The following is a 14,714-nucleotide window of genomic DNA, read 5'->3' on the forward strand; positions in this document are numbered from 1 at the left end:
GAAAATTTATAAAGATGGATGTTTGTTACTCTTTCACGCAAAAACTACTGAACAGATTCAGATGAAATTTCCTAGGTTATATCCTAACTCAGCACATAAGTTACTTGATATACTAATTCATGGCGAGGAAGCAATGAGATACAGATAGTAACTTATATGTTTTTATATTATTGATTAACAGTAATTAACTATTTCTATTTCATTAAATAGAACAATATGTCATCACCAATAAATCAATATCATTAAATTTCATTCAAAATTCTTTAGTAATTTGGTACGACTAATGACTAAAATAACTTATCTAATTTTAAATATTATATTATTTCACGAAGAAAATCAATTACTGAAGATAGAAAACTACACCATTCTTATGGTTCATATAGACTAAGTATATTTCCCACAAAGAAAATCAATTGAAACTGAAAATATGTAAAGGGTTTATAAAGGTCAAAGCAGAGCTACAGAGACAATATTTTTTAAAAAAATTCGGTGAAATAAGTCGGTTAAGTTTGACCAGGAAAAGAAAAAGACAAGTTATACTGATTGGCCTTTGCTATTAATATCAGTTGTGCTATTCTCTATGCAAACAACATAGTCATCAGCGTTGACACAGCGACAAAATATACAGTAAATATTAATCTTTTTCACATTCTTTCATTTTGCACGAGATTTTGCAAGTGATAATAAGTCAACAACCTTCTAGTGAAGGTATTTATCTTTATGATGCACCTATATAATATAGGTACATCATAAAGATAAATTACTGATTACGATCTTCCACAGTGAAAGGTAAACATTCGCATAATTTTGTTAATCTTCGCTTTGACCATTATTATTTCATAATAGTATAAATCTAATAGTATTCACATGAATAGTGAATGGGTCATCTACGTGGCACGAAAATTATTATAACTTGACCAAAATTAAAGTGAATTGGACACCTGTTATAAGTTGTTGTATTGGTTGTTTGTTTTGTGTCGCAGCTAGGCGCACGCGCAGGCATGCGTACGCGTACCCCACCCCCTTCTCCCTTAGCCTCTGTCCCCACCCCGCGTTGCCTGTAGCCGACTACACATGTCATTCATCGGAATGCAGGGACTGTACTTTGATATATCCCATTACCAATACTACTTTACTAGGCATTTAATCTCTTTTCATACATAATTCAAGAAATTATATTTAATTATTCAATAAAATTTTCACGAACTATGCCGTAATTCTAATAGGTTTTGTCAATGCTATTTATTAGATCATAATCATACCAAACCTTAATGCGTTGATATAAGGATCAATTTGTTCAAATTCCGTACAGACCTAATTGCAGTCGTTGAACACACCAGAATTCGGGCACAGACCACATCTTGACCAGTTCACCTACAAGCTATCGCAATTATATTAAAATATAGAAAAAGTGAAGATAAAACAGTACAGGACTGATTGACGACAAAAGGGCGTCACTGCGTTTTACAATAACATTCTTAAATAAATGTGGCTATACTGTTTCCTGTAAAACTAATATGCTGTAATAGGAGACAAATACTTTTTGTTGCAATTATTCCTACCTATTTAGAAACCGCTGTCAGTTCCTAAATAGGGTAAATGCAACTGTTTGCATGAAATTATTATCATATAAAACCATATTTTTACCATCACCATACGTATTTTAATGGGTGGTAATGGAATAGCAGCTCTGCTTGTGCTATCGGTGTACGCTGGCGGAGAATCAATAAGAAATATTAAGTGAGAATGAAGGCTGGTCAGTTGATTTATCGTGATGAATTTATTTAGAATTAATCACTATAATTTCCAGAGAAATTGTCCTGATTGCGTATTATTATTATTTTCAGCCATTAACTGTCCATTGCTCAACATAAGCCCTCCCCATAAGGAGAGTTTTACTAGTAGTTGCCACGCTTAACAGGCGGGATGGCAACCGCAGTTAGGCTTTTATGATGTTTTAAGAAGGGCGCTGTTGCCTACCCCTCAACCATTATGTTCCCTAACTTTCCCCTTACGACACCTATGACACTTACAATACCTACATTAGTTCCAACAAATTCCGCAATATGTCCGCTTTGCAATTATGCATGTGAATACTCGCTTCCCTAAGGAATTTTGTCTAATTCTAAAATTAGACAAAATTTAATAATGATTTTTCTATCACCACAATATACATCGCACAACATTGCATCGCTAATTTAGTTAAGCTCTCATGAATCTTAGCGAAAACTCGCGAATTAATTTAAATCGCTAAAAGAATCTCTCAAAATTTCTACAATTTTAAGAGATTCTTCGACTATCAAGTAACTATATCAATAGGTGTATAAATTTTATCCTAAATTATGCATAACTACAATTTCAATCAAGTCACAGCTTGCTTGACGTATTGCTCGACGCTTGATTATAAAAATATACATTTTGCTTAAAGGAAAGACTGAATCACAACTTTACTCGATAATAAGATCAAACGTGGATAGGTACTATTCTTTATCCATAAACAAAAATAGAAAATCGAATGAGTAAAACAGAATGCATTAAATAAAAGATTTACATGAATAACAGTTGCACTATGAGTGTAACTGATATACATAGATGTTTGAATATACAAAAGTTACCATCCTTGGTAACGAAAAATATTTTACTATGTAGTTTGAAATGTAATTAGGTATATCAAACAGCTTGTTTAAGCAATTTTACAAATAGCAAATTCTATATACTTAAGCAAGCGGCTGAATCCTCTGCGTCTACTGACTTCTTTATGTTGTTTTCACTTGATAATTTGTTTAAATTCATTCTATCTATTAATTCCGTATGAGAAAGAAAGTGGGTAAGATACAATTTAACTTTGATTTTTAATATCGCTAATATATAAGCGCGCTCTATTCTTTGGGAGTTTGGAATGCATCCGTAATAATTAGGTATTAAAGTAAATTGATTAAATAATACAAAAATTAGTATTATGTTTTTGAAATCGTTTTTAGACATAATAAAACTGTAACCAGACTGCATCTATCTACAAAATACAAAACTACCCGACAAATTTTGATAAAAGTCAGTGTGGTCATAACTAAGAAGTGCCTAGCTTAACTTTTTTTTTCCGTTAAAATATCTCATTTCCATGGGAAAATAAAAAATCGCTACATGTTTCACATACATAGTATATGAATAAATTCAACAAAATATGGCGTGTGGCTTTCCCCCATAAACCTTCTTGATAAAAAACACAAAGAAAGACATGTTTTGCGATCCATGGATTGCAAAACATGACATATCATAGAACACGGACAAGTCTTCAATACAAAGATTTACTCTGTGTTTATGATTTTTGAACAAAGTATTGGTTACCCATAGCAGCAAATTGGTGACTTTTTTACTCAAGCATAAGTTTGTAAAAGACAAAATACTAAAAGAAGATCATCCAGCTTTAAGAACTATCAATTAAAAACATGACGTATTATCCACCATATTAGAGGTATTTTTATGGAAAATTCCACGTCTATTACCACAATATAAGAAGAGGGAGACATTTCGCAAAAATCGCCCATGTGAGTCCTTTATTCCAAATAATATCCAATTGTGTTTCTAGTGTCGAGTGACTTTGCTCGTATGGCTGTATGTATTTCAATTTGAATACACGGCTCGAATAATATTTTTGTGTAATTTCCCTTTGATAATTCTAATTTTAGAAAAATTGTAGTTAGTAATCAAATAAGCAATTTTTAAACTAATAATACAGATAATAATTTAAAATTATTCGTGCATACGAATAACATATGGATGATAGGTTAATTTTTGATCACATTGAATGTATAAAATATATCTCAATTTTTAAATGACTACAGAATTATTAAAAACTGACTCCATCGAAGATAACCTAAAAATGTTAGATGTAAGTTTAACTTACATTTACATTGTAAATTATGAGATAATTTACAATAGCATCTAATATATTTAGATAAAAACAGATAATTTTAAAGTGTTGTGTGCGATGCCGCGAAAAAATTGACATTATGCTCAAACAAAAAAAAAACAAAGTATAGTTTAGGTATAATACCAAAACAAATATCAATACATAAATACATCAACGTAGGTATCTACTTAAACAAAAATTCTTAATTTTACAACCGTTTAAACCTACCGCTCAAACCATTTACAACTCCATATATGATTCAAGAATTTGACGAGGTCTTTTCAACAATATCGAGCATTTGACAGTTACAGTGGCATCGGCTGTGTATTATACTCAAAACTTAGAAGCAGCGATATCTTCTGGCCCTCGACGATTAAACAAAAATTCTGCAGTTCATTGCTGCACGTGAATGGGCTAATGAAACGCGGAGTGTGATTTGGTGCATCTGTATGAACGTAAACGGTGCAGTGTCGCTCCATTCGACGAAGTACAGGGACAACTGAGTGCAGGGCTTGAGGCACGCGTGGAATGTGCTGCCCTCGGCGCCGGTTTACAAATAGAAGGGCCGCTAGAGCGGACTGCACGTGTGATACATTGCCGCGATTAATCTGTTAACGAAGATGACTGCGCCTGCACCGAGGATACGGAACTAGTGTTCAATAATTATCAGTCATTTACTATAGTAAAAATTGTGTTATTTTTATGTGTCCTACTCGTAAGTAATTTTATAGATCTAAATAAACAAATTCTATTGAATTGTTTCAATGTGATCTAAATATTAAAAGTGTCGTTTACACGATCAGCTGAAAACTAAAGTGTTGTTGGCTATAATGGTGTTGTGGCGACGAGTTGTTTACTATTTAAAAGTTGTAATCCCGGAAGGGACCAGAGAGCACGCGAATGACATCTCGAAGGGACGTTTGTCGGACACAAGAAAGCGATCGGCAGCCCTGCGTTCGCTGACCCCGGCCGGACGTCACGCCTGAGAGAAGACGAGTGCAGCACCGTCACCGCCCGCTCCGTCTGTTCTCCCTTCATCTACTGTTCCCGGAATGTGCAACTAACGAATCCCGATAACGAAGAAGGCAATATATAGGTAAACAAAACAATCAAACACAATTACCCTAAACGTCAAATGTTAGCATCGCCTATTTTTTCCACCTCTACCCTCAATTCAAATTATGTAGCTGCAACTCTTTGACATCCTAGTTATGAACTACGGATATCCGAATAAGATTTTTAAAAAGCATAATTTAAGTTAAAAATAGCCTCTCTATAATTAAATTTTAATTATTTTTATACTATATAAAATCTGACTTACCCTAATTAAAAAAAAAACTATATTTATAACAAATGCCAACATGCCTTACGTTAAATACCTTAATAAGTATTTTAATTATAGTTAATACAATGCAAACAAAATATTTTTTTTTTATTAATATGACTAAATAATATTTAAGCCTTAATGTTACCACTTTATTAGAATTGTAAAAAATGCTTTTTACTCTGCTAAAATTTTTAAGTAAGCAAATTACCTACTTATGGAATTATAATTGTGTTATTTGCAAGTTTATATTTACTCATAATCTTTGCAAATAATACAATTATAATATAGTAAAATATGTACAGTTACAGCAGAATTATACTCTAGCTAAGGTAATGCTGGCAATATTTTAATATTTTATACAAATACAGATATAAAAAGAATTTTGCAATATTTAATACTTAAAATATTACCTATTTATTTTATAAACAATATAATTCATCTTTCATATAATATATGATAGTTCAATCATATTTTTTTATTCTAGTGATTGGCTGTCTGATATGGTAAATTGTTAAAACTTGTTTTCAAAATATGTGACTTTTTATCAAACAGTTAAAATGAGAGACCAAGATTAGATAAACATAGCCCTATGCGATAAGGGACATCGAATTCCACACAATTTACACGCCACACATTTACTCGTGCATTGTTATAGCCCTTTAACGGTTTTTATTATATTGAACGAATAGGTTATGTATATAATTTGAATATTTTTAGCAACTTCCGAATAAAGTTGAAGTTAAATATGAAAATAAACGATTAAAGTAACTCTGAAAACTTATTCGAAAATCTAAGATTTTAACAGGTTCACTGGTGATTAACTTATTAATACAAATTAAGTAGTAAGTAAAGTATAGAACTTTTATATCAGGTAGCATAAAAAGTACTTATATTCTTATACATATTATGTTTCTTTCACTGTGACAAAAAAATATATATGTATAATTCTCCTAACCTAACCTTAAAATCAAATCTAAATATGTATGTATATACATTTTATTTATTTATTTATTTCCTTATTACAGTGTCTTTAAAAAAACTGAATTAAGGTAAATATATAAATATTTATGAACATTACATTTGATTTAAAAATAATATTATATAGATTTATATAAGTGAAATTCTAAATTACATTATAGAATTATATTATTTCATTTAATTTTATATACATATCTCTTTGTGAAATTTTTATAGAAATAAATTTATTACATTCGTAGTTACCTACTACCTGTATATTTAGGTAAATATTATTTTTAAAGAACAATAAAGGATTATCTTATTAATATTATGAATATTATGATCGCATTACGTACTAAATCTTACAATGCACATTCACAATCAAACATATTATACATACATATATTAAATAAAAGTTTATTTAAATTTTCAATATATTATTTTAATATATTACAAATACTGAACTCTTAATGACATTGAAATTTATTTCAACATAAGTTAAATGTTAACATTAACAAATGCTTAACGTTTAAAACTTGTAAGTCTTAAACGTTAATTTTTTTTTATATTTAAAATCCCTTTAAATATACTAAAAGTATTTAATGTGTTTGAATTAATCTATAGAGGTATAAACCGTTAAATAAACAAAATCATTATTATAACGTCATAAAGTATAACTGTATTGATGCGCTTTCAACTTACGTCAGACGCACGCGCTACTGCTAGTCACTTATGCAAACGTGTGCGCTGTGCCCATGCGCTATATGCGTAGGGGCAGTAGTAGTTATAAATTCATAATTTTTTCTATTGCTTACAGCACGTGCAATTTTTATATTATACAATGGTATAATAATTAATGAATAACCAATATAATTAATGAATTATATCGGTACATTTATTATAGCTACATAAGTATTGTAACTATGTTGCTTGATTAGTGACACAAACACATGCGCTATGCCTCGCGTTAATAGCGCATGGGCAATAGGGTAAATAGTAAATTTGGAATATTTTTTGGCGTAAATTTTTATCTTTATCGTTTGCAATACATGGAATTTCATTAAATTATACATGTATATATCAGACAATATAATATATAAAAGTATTGTAACTATGCCACTTTACTACTGTAAAATATTAACTATACATGTTTACCTATAGGTTGAAAGCACACCAGTATGAAGAAATTTCATTATATATTAAATATACCCTCATTCTATGTAATTTGAGATATAACACATAATATTTATTTTTAAATACACATTTCCCAGGGGAAAATGTATACCAATACACTTTATGTACTTTAGTAATATCATTAATGCCTAGTTAAATTGTTAATTATAGGCTTACACACACATTTGGATTTGAATGTATGTCATATCACTGAAATGTTTATGCAGTTTTATTAAATAAAATAATAATTATAATATATTGGTTGTCTACATTCACACAGTCATACAAACAATTTAAATAGACATGTGATACCTCCAGTTTGTATTATGTGTAAATATATAATATACAATAAAATAATAGGTAATTATACCAAAAATCATATGTAAGTAAATTCCTATGTGTAAATTATTAATGGGAATTTATTTAAATATACTTCTTTAATTGGCGTTAAATTTAGTATACAAATTATATTTAGACCCCTCCAATTATAATATTTTGAAATAACAAAATTTTATTGTTAAATATCTTAATGGATAAATCATTCTACTATGAAATAATATCAATAATAATTTTATTTATTAAATAAAAATGCTCTATATATATTCGACAATTCGGTCAACCATTAAAAGTCTGTGTCTGCGCTAGCGCATGCATTGCCATACGCGCACATTTACCGCTGCGTGTGGCAACACTGTTACGCACATAACGCGTGCGTTTTAGGCATCTACCCTCTCTACAACTCAGCGCCTATGGGAAAATTAAAAAAAAATATACTTCTAAAAACAAATAACCTATTATAAAAGCTTATTTTATTATGCTCGTGTAGCATATTTCTGTAGCAAGAATAAACAATTAGTACGTCATAATTTCATATTCCTTTATAAATCAGCTTCTTCTAAATAAATGTAATAAATTCTTTAAAATATATACAATTATGGTATATGTATATTTAAAAAAAATAATGCATCTAAATATTTTTATTTAACATTTTTCCTACTCCAACTGTAAAGCTCGGTAGCTCAAAGCAAAGTCTCAATCAATCTTGATCTATTATAGGTAAAATAACCATGACATGAAATTAGTAGGAAATGTATTTGTATTTAAATTTTCTTAAATAAAAATATAATATTTGTTATTTTTGTATTAACATTATAATAGCTAATCTCTTAATTTTATGACTTCTAGTTTTATATATGACAAAATGTGTCATTAAATGCTTAGTTTGTATACTTTTACAATTTAAAAATTTATTACATATTTTTTTATTTATTTTTTACTTACATGTAATTACTATAATTAAAAAAAAATCATATCTAACAATTCAAAAAATACATAAAAATTTTTTGTTTGTATTTTAATTCAAATTCTTATTTATCAAAAAATCCATTATTTTATCAATTGGAAAAATTATTGACATTTTTGTAGACATAATGTCTTAATAGACATGATAAATATTATATTAATAAGGTATTATTATCATTAAGGTAAAAAATTGTTATATTGTTTATAAAAAAAATATTAGCAAATTATTTAATAGAAAATTATTTTAATATTTTGAAAATAATAATTATAGATAGTTATACAATTGATAAAAACTTCATTTCATTTTAATAATATTATTTAGTGAATATTTTTTTATATATTTTCCCTTAAATAAAAAAAACCTTTTTAACCTATACAAAATTTTCTTAATTTTCATTTAATAATATTTTGGAGTACTTTATAATTTATGTAGGTAGGTAGATAAACAGGAAAAAATAGAACATCTATAAGTAAATAGTAATACAGGTACAGATGTTTTCAATGAGTTTGTTATGATAAAAATTAAAATATTTGTTTATTATCTATACAGACATTAGGTGTAACATTTATTAATTTATAGTACTAATAAAATATTCCATATTATTTTATGCTAATAGACTTTCTAATTAAAAAGTCTATCATATTAGTAAATTGCTCAGTATGTAAATTGAAAATGTATTAAAATGGGCCCAACATTAAAGGTAGTTTTAAAAATTGTAAGTAATAAATAGACAATTTAAAAAAAATGGGCTTTTAAGTATAGTTTCGGTATTTATCAAACTGTTCTATTTCCTGTAAATTAAATTAAAATACTGTAATGTTGTAACTATAACATAAAGTAGTTCGTTTGCAAATTGCAAAGATTATCGGGTAACATGGCTGTTACCCGATACTGTTACCCTGTTACCGCGCAAGTTTACCACGTGGCCGTGGTAAACTTGCGCACCTCTAACAACTCTGCATGTCAGTTTTCTGGAAAAATTGTCATAACTAGTACACCGCCGGCAACGATCCGGCGGCGTTGGCAATTCGCGAGCTGTGTATTAGTGTGCCTCACGTCGCTATTAAAGCACACACACATATAAACGTGAAGGTCGAATATTTTTCTTCTCGCCGGTTTTATTGGTTCTCGAATCTGCATTGGTGATATATGTGAGATCCTGCTCGCTCTGCTACAGTTGCGTTCCGTTGAAAGGGACAGAACTAGTGTCCGCGTGCGTCGGAGCCTCCGCCGTCGCCGGCGCGGCCTGCCCTCATCAGTCTCCCCGCGGCGGGGCAGTGGTTCGCGTGTGCACTGTAACTCCGTGTCATCTCTGGCTGCGCGCTTCGAGCGCCTTGCGCACACGAATATTTTTAGATAACAGCACGAATAATTTATTCGTAACGTAGTGATCGTGCGCAATTTTGCGGATATCGGTATCGGCGTATGCGGGTTCGCGTGCGGTGCACGATGCGGCAACGCAGCAACGATGATCGGGCGCAGGCCGTCGTTGCCGAAGTCCCGATAGGTAAGCTGCGCACTTCCTGCGCGCGCGCCGCCATGTTCGGTTGGAACGTCACTTCCGCCGGGGCCGGAACCGCTTAGAGCTGTGCGGACCCGAGCTGTGGACCCTACAGCGATGGTGCTGCAAGTGCAGACCGACGGCACTCCACTCGCACTCAGGTCAATGAGCGACGGCTCTCGATTCATAAAATGTCGGTCGTTCCATTCACGCCGCGGCACGATGCTTCGACCGTTCACTCGTGACCCTTGCGTCTTCGAATATTCATGTCTCCCTCGATAACATCTTAACCTCTGACTTCTTTTTGTATTATCATGTTATTTAGTGAACGCCTGCTAGTTGAGACCGGACTTCGTGCAATGTGATTGAAACATAAGTGTCCGTTTAACCGTTAATATATACTTAATTGTTAAGTGAAAATTTTGTGCATTGTGAATTTATTGGTGAAATTTACAATCTGGAGTATTTACCACACTGGCGTAAGATTAGAAATATATTTTTTACTTTCAGTTAAAAAGCTCGCAAGAGTTTTAATTAAGAATGAAACTTTTCTAAATAATATTTTGATATACATTAATTAAAAAAAATATTACATACGTAACTTATTTTTTTAAACTGAATAATGTAAATTTAATAAAAATAAAATTGAATTATTACTGCTTTACAGTTCAGGTATAATTTTAATTATTTATATTCTAGTTACTTTAATCGTGTTTAATAGTAAGTAAAATATTTAATTGAATATTAAAATAATATTACACATAAATAATAATAATGTGCAATTGAATTCGCGATCTCGTGAAGAGTGGACGCATATATAGGTAAAAACGTTTTGTAAATATGACATCTTATTCACACAGTATTTCTTATCTTGATTAATCATTAATCTCCGCAACTATTGCTTTAAAAATTATATAATAGAAATTTTATTAGATAAGCATTAAATTTATAATAAAATTTCTAATATAAATCTTATTGGAATATCAAATAATTTTGCGTTCATTAAAAAATAAATAAATTATAATATTTTCAAAATATTTTTATGTACTCGACATATTTTTATATTAAACCAATTTAAATTTATTATTTTGCGTAGATTTTCTAATTAGTCATAATAAAAACTGAAATAGGGACCAAACTCATAGAAAATATAGTAATACAATAAGATCATGCCTACATTATTAAAAAATAATAATAGTAGGGAACGTACGTTAATATTGATATTCTCGGATTATTATTGAGCGTATGATGATGAGTCAGGTGTTTGCTACGTCAGCAACACGTGTCTTCTCGTCCACGTCTGAGTCACATCATCTAGTGACGTAGCTACTGACCACACGCATCACTCACTGCGTGCCCTTCGGTACTTTAACCTTTGCTCTTATTTTATCATAACTTTATCACCATTTCGTACGGCACACTATATTCAATTTATCGGTTCTAAAACTGAACATGCCGGTGACACATTTTGATCGTAACGCCTACAAACCGCCAAACTGTAAGCAATGTGGAGTGCGTGGTTTGCCTCCGTTTCCGGCGCAACATAACCAGCGTGGGCGCATATTTCATAAGCATTTCCTTAATCATGCTTACTCCCACCAAGGGATATATCTTCCACGCATTAAATACTACACTGCCTATAACTCCATCACAAAACGGAGGTTTTAAATTGTACATGTTCAGAATTATAAAGTTTGTGAGATGTCCATTTTAAAATTATAAATAATATATTAAATTCGGCGTATTAAGTATATACAAATCTTAGTGATATTTAATTTTCATTATAACTTAATATACAGGGGCAATACGATGGAAGATAAGATGCAATTACTATCTACTCTTTGCACATTATATTATGCCATCGTTTTTCAACCCCGCGATATACCTATTAGGGGCCGCTATACAAAAACTGATCATTACAAAAGATGTACAGACTGTGCCGGCGCCGAACCTTCCCAGAATTGAAGCCATTCTTATTTCGCGCTCCCGCCTTATTCATGGCCCTTTTTTGTTTGGTTTTTGGTAATTCTTTTCACGGGAGCGGTTCTCTTGCGAGAATTTCAAAGAAATGGCTTATTGAGTTTCATATAGGAGTCGGACTTATCTCAGAATTTTATCAACGATACAACAGAGCCTGGGAATGCATTACTTGTACCGTTACGGGATCAAAATAACACAAGCAAATTTACATATCATTTTAACATAGATGTCTGTCATCATACTTAGTGTTTTAATTTATCCTTTCCTTTTTTGACAGATACTTAACCAAGAAAATCGTATTAGCAAAATCTCTAATATTTGCATGATATATTTGCTGTTATAGGAATGTTATAAATTACTTTGTAAAGAAAGTAAACATTGCCTAAAAAGTAACTTAAAAAATAAGTTATTATTTTAAAATAAATAATATCAAGGATCAAGATGGGTTGCGCAAGCTATACAATATTCAATTGTGAAGCTTCTAAAGTACTTGCGAAATACAGTATGGTGCAGTTATGCTAACAATATATTACTAACTTTGCAAATAAAATATAACTGTTTATAATTAATAATAAAAAATCTAAATGTTTTTATTTGCTAATGTTCGTTACTTATGTAGGAGACTGTATTAATTCGCAAAATTACCTATTATGACTAAAAGTATTATGAGAAGTGTAATAAATAATTTGTCTTTCAATTATTCTGCTGGAATAATTGAGTGACTTCATTTTAATAAAATATCTTACATGTTATTTGTAGTGTCTCATATAAAAAATACATTTAAACTTTTTATTATCAATAAATATAAATTATTACACTGTTATGAAACTACTTATAATATAATAAATAAGAAAATATACTCCATAAAGAGTAATTTACAGAATTATAAAATAATTGAATTTGTTCGTGTAAAAATATTATTTTAATTTAAAGGTTGGTTAATTTTAAATAATTTTAACGATGCCAAATTATAATATCAAAATTAAATTTAACACCTGTTAAAAATTCAAGTAAATAAGAAAATTGTTACTAAATAGACAATGACTGCTATAAAAGTAAATTTACTAGCGCCAATGGCAGTAGGCTTTCATAATAAATAAATATACAATATTAATAAATAAACATACAGTATTAATAAACAAACGTACAATATTAATAAATAAGTCAATAAATACTTTCTCACTCAAGGAATCACGCGAGTTTCATTAACATAATGGGTAAGACACAGAATATTATTTCTCACGAATTGTATAAGTGGTACAAGGTATACCTACCTACTGGGAAAATGATCAATGGTTAGTTATCAATAAAAGCTTACAGGCAACTATTGTTATTAATATTTCATTCTTTTTAAGCAATTTCATCAATGCCCTTTCGAATCTGTCTGCATGTTTATGTGCGATATCTGATAATTCCTTTTACATTTGATGGAGGTTTGCTCCCGTGTTGGTCGCATATAAATTTTGTCAATATTGAAAATGATGAATTTTTTTATAAGTATAAGTATTCTAGTATAATAACAATGTCGTGTTTAAGGATCATTTCTCTTGCATTTTCAGGGAGATGGGGATACTAGCATCGCTTCAGTGCTGCAGCGACAGGATGCAGTGGACAGATTGCCAAATCTTCGGATCTTCTTAATCACAAAATGTTTCACGTCTACCGGTATGTACCTACCTACCATATTTATATAGCATAGTATATTTTTTTATTTTTCTTTTCATTCCTGTTCATAATATTGCATCTTCAATTGTTTTCAGTAAGAATGAGGTTTAAGTTACGCGCTATTTTCTTAAATTTTGATTTGAAGACGGTTTCTTGTTTTAAAATATAATCTATTGTTTCTGTGAACATAATCTTTTCTAATATTATAAATGTGAAAGTGAGTTCGTTTGTTTGTTACCTTATAGCGCCTAAACGGTATAGTGCTTAACCAATCACTTTAAAATTTGGTATACACGTACTATGTGGGATGAAGAAGAATATAGGCTACTTTTTATCTCGGCCAGTAAACATGCGAACCAAGTCGCATGTAAAGTTAGTACATAATATTAAATTCATGCTAATGTACTAGTAAGGGACACTGTAAAATAATTTCTTTTCTAATAAAAATACAAAAACTTCTTAAAACCGATTAGTTCAAGTCTTAACTAAATATTGTGAGCCATAGGTAGATAACACAGGAGTTATTTATTCTAAATAGTAAATATTTAAAGTATGATTATTTGCGTCGTTATGAAGTGGAAGGTGTACTCAGGTCACGGGCCCTTATTGAGGGCAAAGGGAAGTTATAAATCTGTCGGCGCGAACAATGGCGCGATAAGGTGCATCTTACGCCCGCGCTGATAGTGCCCTTCCCCCCCGCGCACCCTACGCCCTCCCAAACCACAGCCAAAACAATCTTCCACTGCCCCTCTACGATGTTGTGGTAGCACCACTTCTACCATCGCAAACCAGACTTAATGAAAGTCCTAATTTTGTAGCGTAAAAATTAGATCCAGCTAAAAATCAAACATTCGCATAGTGGAAATTTAAATCATAGTATTTATGGGTTTGTAATTGC

General features: G+C 30.6%; 1 protein-coding gene across 5 annotated transcripts in view; it reads left to right on the top strand.

Annotated features, from left to right (window-relative positions):
* The window catches only part of LOC113521438 (uncharacterized), a 121,398-nt gene that overhangs the window by 84,122 nt on the left and 22,562 nt on the right, over positions 1-14,714 (top strand). For 2 of the 5 annotated variants that reach the window (XR_008253304.1, XR_008253305.1), the window contains exons 1-2: positions 9,947-10,177; positions 13,711-13,816. Coding sequence is in view for 2 of the 5 variants with exons in the window: in XM_026906967.3 (XP_026762768.2) it covers positions 13,711-13,792 (82 nt within the window). In the remaining 3 variants the exon portion in view is untranslated. The other 3 variants (XM_026906967.3, XM_031912690.2, XR_008253306.1) reach the window with 2 other exon arrangements.

The sequence above is a fragment of the Galleria mellonella genome, unplaced genomic scaffold (assembly GCF_026898425.1).
Source record: "Galleria mellonella isolate WM207_F2 unplaced genomic scaffold, CSIRO_AGI_GalMel_v1 utg55, whole genome shotgun sequence".
Taxonomy (NCBI): domain Eukaryota; kingdom Metazoa; phylum Arthropoda; class Insecta; order Lepidoptera; family Pyralidae; genus Galleria; species Galleria mellonella.